Source organism: Colobus angolensis, unplaced genomic scaffold (assembly GCF_000951035.1).
Source record: "Colobus angolensis palliatus isolate OR3802 unplaced genomic scaffold, Cang.pa_1.0 Scaffold254, whole genome shotgun sequence".
In the NCBI taxonomy this organism is placed as follows: Eukaryota; Metazoa; Chordata; class Mammalia; order Primates; family Cercopithecidae; genus Colobus; species Colobus angolensis.
In genome coordinates this window covers 2,137,582-2,141,412 of record NW_012115755.1, presented here as the reverse complement: position 1 = coordinate 2,141,412, position 3,831 = coordinate 2,137,582, and the positions used below count along the sequence as shown (strand labels likewise).

Below are 3,831 nucleotides of genomic sequence, written 5' to 3'. Positions count from 1 at the left end.
TTTTTGTATTTTTAGTAGAGATGGGGTTTCACCATATTGGCCAGGATGGTCTCGATCTCTTGACCTCATGATCTGCCCATCTCGGCCTCTGAAAGTGCTGGGATTACAGGTGTGAGAAACCGCACCTACTTCCTTCCTTCCTTCCTTCCTTCCTTCCATCCTTCTTTTTTTTTTATTGACAGGATCTTGCCCTTTCACCCAGACTGTAGCGCAGTGGTGTGATCACAGCTCACTGCAGCCTTTACCTCCTGGGGTCAAACGACCCTCCCACCTCAGTTTCCCAGGAGCTGGGACTACAGGTGCACACCACTATGCTCAGCTAATTCAAAAGAAGATGGGTCCTCACTATGTTGCCCAGGCTGGTCTCAAACTCCTGGGCTCAAGCGATCCTCCTGCATTGGCCTTCCAAAGTGCTGGGATTCCAGGCTTGAGCCACTGCCTGCTATTTTCACCTGTGTCTTTTGTGCCTTGCCAGACTAGGGGCAGGGACTATGGCTGATGGGTCTGGGTTGGGAGTGTCTAGGATAGGGGCAGTGGCAGCACCAAGCAGGCAGTAAGAAGGGGTTGTTGAATGAATGAATGAATAAGTACATGAACAAATGAAGTGGTAAAGAGGCTGTGTGAAGACATCCCTAGGAAGGGGGCTGGGAGATGTCTCCAAGTGACAGGTTTCCTTGCAACTGCCTGACAAGCTGAAAGGCAGAGAGGCGAGGCTGACAACTGAAGCTTCCACAGCAGGGAATGATGGTAGGGGAGGAGAGGTGGGGGAGGACCGGGGCCAGGCACTTATGGGGGTTCGGATGCTGACGCTCTACTCTCCGGCTGGCCTGGGCACAGCATTTACTTCTCTGAGCCTCCCTTGGGAGGTAACTCATGGAGGGACCAGACACACCTGTCCCCCAGGCGCCCTTCCATCCACATCCCTACCTCAGATGCCAGTGCCTGTCTAGCCCTTCCTGCCCTCGCTCTGCAGAGCCACGGGAAGCTACTTAGTGACCAGCAGGCAGCCAATCTGTGACCCTCACAATTCTAAGAGGTGGCACAGAGAGTTTGGAACAGGCCCAGGAAGGGCAAAGATAAACCTGTGTGTGACAGTTCTGAGAGGAACCGGGGCGTCTGTGGGCTTGATGGAAGTGGGGGCAGACCCTGGGGGCACCCTCCTTGCTCTGGGTGACTTTTGAGTAGATAAGTCACAGGCTGACACAGAAGAGGCAGGGGCTGGGTCTGTCTTTGGGCCCCTCTGCTGCCCTGTTCTAGGCACTGTCCCAGAAGCATCACTCCAGTTGCCCTCCGGGGTGGGCCTGGGGTCAGCCTCCCTGTCTTCCTGGCCTGAACGCCTAGGGAAGGACGAGCTGAGTGTCATGCCTGTGGTGTGGGAATGCAAGGGAGGCGGGTTTTCTTTTTGCACTTTCATGGTGGGGTGGGTACTGGCGACAGTGAGACAGGGGGCTGGGCTGCCTTTGAAGGATGGTCTCTCTCCCAGTCAGCCAGCCCGGGACTGGGCAGGAAAGAGATGCTGGAAGAAGAGGTAGAGGCAGGTCTTGGGAGCTAAGGGGCAAGAGTGGTGATGGGGGAGCCTCAGCTTCTTGGTGAGACAGGAAATCTCTGAATTGGGGCTGAAAATGTAGGGGCACTAGGCTAACAATTATGCAGCCCCCACAATGGATCAAAGGCCTCATATGCATTATTTCACTCAATCATCTCAACAAGCCTTGAAATTCATTCCAACCTCTTCATTTTATGGATGAGGAAACAGAGCTGGTGAGGACCCCTCTCTCCAGTAAGACAGAATAGAACCAGGACTGGAACCTAGGTCTCTTAGAGCCACTGGCTTTGGCCCATGATACTAGGCTGGGGCCTGGTGGTGGGCCAGGACACTGGCCTTCCTGAGGTTGTTAAGGGGGGCTCTTCCAAGTGAGGGGGGACCCTAGGGCAAGAAGGGAGGTCCAGCACAGCTTGCCCCATCTACTGAATGAATGAGAAGAGCCAGGCGCTCTGAGGGCAGCTCTGATCTGGGGCTAAGCAGCCAGGGAGAGGGCTAGGAGGTGGGACAGCTGCAACCAGGGGGATCCTAGTGCTCCGCCCTTCCTGGAAGCTCAGGAATAGAACAGGCAGAAGCTGCATCAACCTGGTCTGACCCTGCTGCCCCATCCCAGGCTGCCCAAACAATGCTAGTTCTGGTAGGAGGCCTCTGGAGTAGCTCTGGCTAGAGGACACTGACCCAGCAAAAGCTGCCACTAACCTGACCTTGGGCACCTGGAGCAGGGGGTGAGGAGGAGAGGGCTCAGGCCGAGTGGGATGTAGGGGCTTGAGCCACTGTGGTGATAGGCATGGGGGGCAAGGAGCACATCAGGTGTCCCTGCAACCCTGGGATGCAGCCCCAGATGCAGCAGCTGAGAGAGTGGTAGGGGCTGGACCAGAAGCCTGTGACCACTCTGCTCTGGCCTCCGGGTTGTACCAGGCTCCCAGCTGGGCCATCTGGAAGGGTCCTGGGGTAAGAGCACCAGGTCCCACCACCTGCTGCTGTCTGTACCCAACTTCTCTCGTCTGCTGGCAGCCCGTGGGCTCTTGCCTGGCCCTGCCGGTGTGCCTCCTGGGCTCCACCCTGGGTGTGCCCACCCCCTCCTCGTGGCCCTGGCCCAGAGCCCACACTCACCATGCGCCCGTTGGGGACGCCCAGGTGCTTGGGCTTCCCTGGCATGCCGTTGCAGATCACGGGTCCCTGCCGCGGGGGCTGCCCACCATGGGGACTGTGGGCAGCGCCGGCCAGAGCTTGCAAGGTGGCGGGCAGGCGGCAGAGAGAGCCCGACTCAGCTCCTGCGGGCCCTCACATCCTGAAACACCGCTCACTACCTCTTTTCTCTGCCACAGGAAGTGTCTCTATAGAAACCAAACCACAGAAAGAAGCAAGGTCTAAGAGAGCGAACGCCTCTTCCTACACACACGCGCGCGCGCACACACACGTTCACGCACAAACACACACACGCCACCAACACACTCCTGGCAGCATCCCGCACGGGCACCAACACAAGGCAGAGGCTTCCGTGTGCCCAGCAAGGAGCCCAGCCTGGTCTGGCCAGGAGCAGGGAACTCTAAGTTCATGCCTGGGCTCACAGAACCATGAGTAAACATACCTAGGCACCTTTGTCCATCCTGGGGGCGTTCCTGTGGACATGCACGCACGTGCACTGGGACCTGTGTATCCACACATGTACTTTACTCGGCACACACTTATCTCATACCTACTGTGTGCCAGACAAACATGTGCTTAGTAGCCCTCTCCCCCTCAGCTGTGGGTATGCAGGGTACCTCTAGACCTAGACACCTACAGGCTCCTTCCATGCATGTGGCCAGGTGTGCAGACAGATGGATAACCTGCCTGCATGGCTGTGCACACACAGACATTCAGGTATGCGTGTCATAAACACATGGGCTCTCCCTTACAAGGGGACTTGGGTGTATAGTCATGTGCATGCCCAGTCCCCTGAACAGGTGCATGTGACAGGCACACCTGAACATAGGACATATGTATTCTGACACTCCAGTGACATGTGTAACCAGGTAAGCACACGCTCACCTACCTAGGTAGGGGACTGGATCAGGTACATCTGTGGCCAAAGACTTGCGCGCATTCATACTCACTCAGAAATGGCCGGGTGCGGTGGCTCAAGCCAGCACTTTGGGAGGCTGAGACTGGCGGATCACAAGGTCAGGAGATAGAGACCATTCTGGCTAATATGGTGAAACCCCACCTCTACTAAAAAATACAAAACACTGGCTGGGCGCGGTGGCTCAAACCTGTAATCCCAGCACTTTGGGAGGCCGAGACGG

General features: G+C 56.7%; 1 protein-coding gene across 2 annotated transcripts in view; it reads right to left on the bottom strand.

The window, feature by feature from the left end:
* Positions 1-2,889, bottom strand: part of RGS14 (regulator of G-protein signaling 14) — a 14,918-nt gene extending 12,029 nt beyond the window's left edge. For both annotated transcript variants that reach the window (XM_011946871.1, XM_011946872.1), the window contains exon 1: positions 2,657-2,889. In XM_011946871.1, the coding sequence (XP_011802261.1) occupies positions 2,657-2,701 (45 nt within the window). In that variant the 5' untranslated portion in view covers positions 2,702-2,889. The remainder of the gene's footprint in view (positions 1-2,656) is intronic.
* Positions 2,890-3,831: the final 942 nt, after the last annotated feature.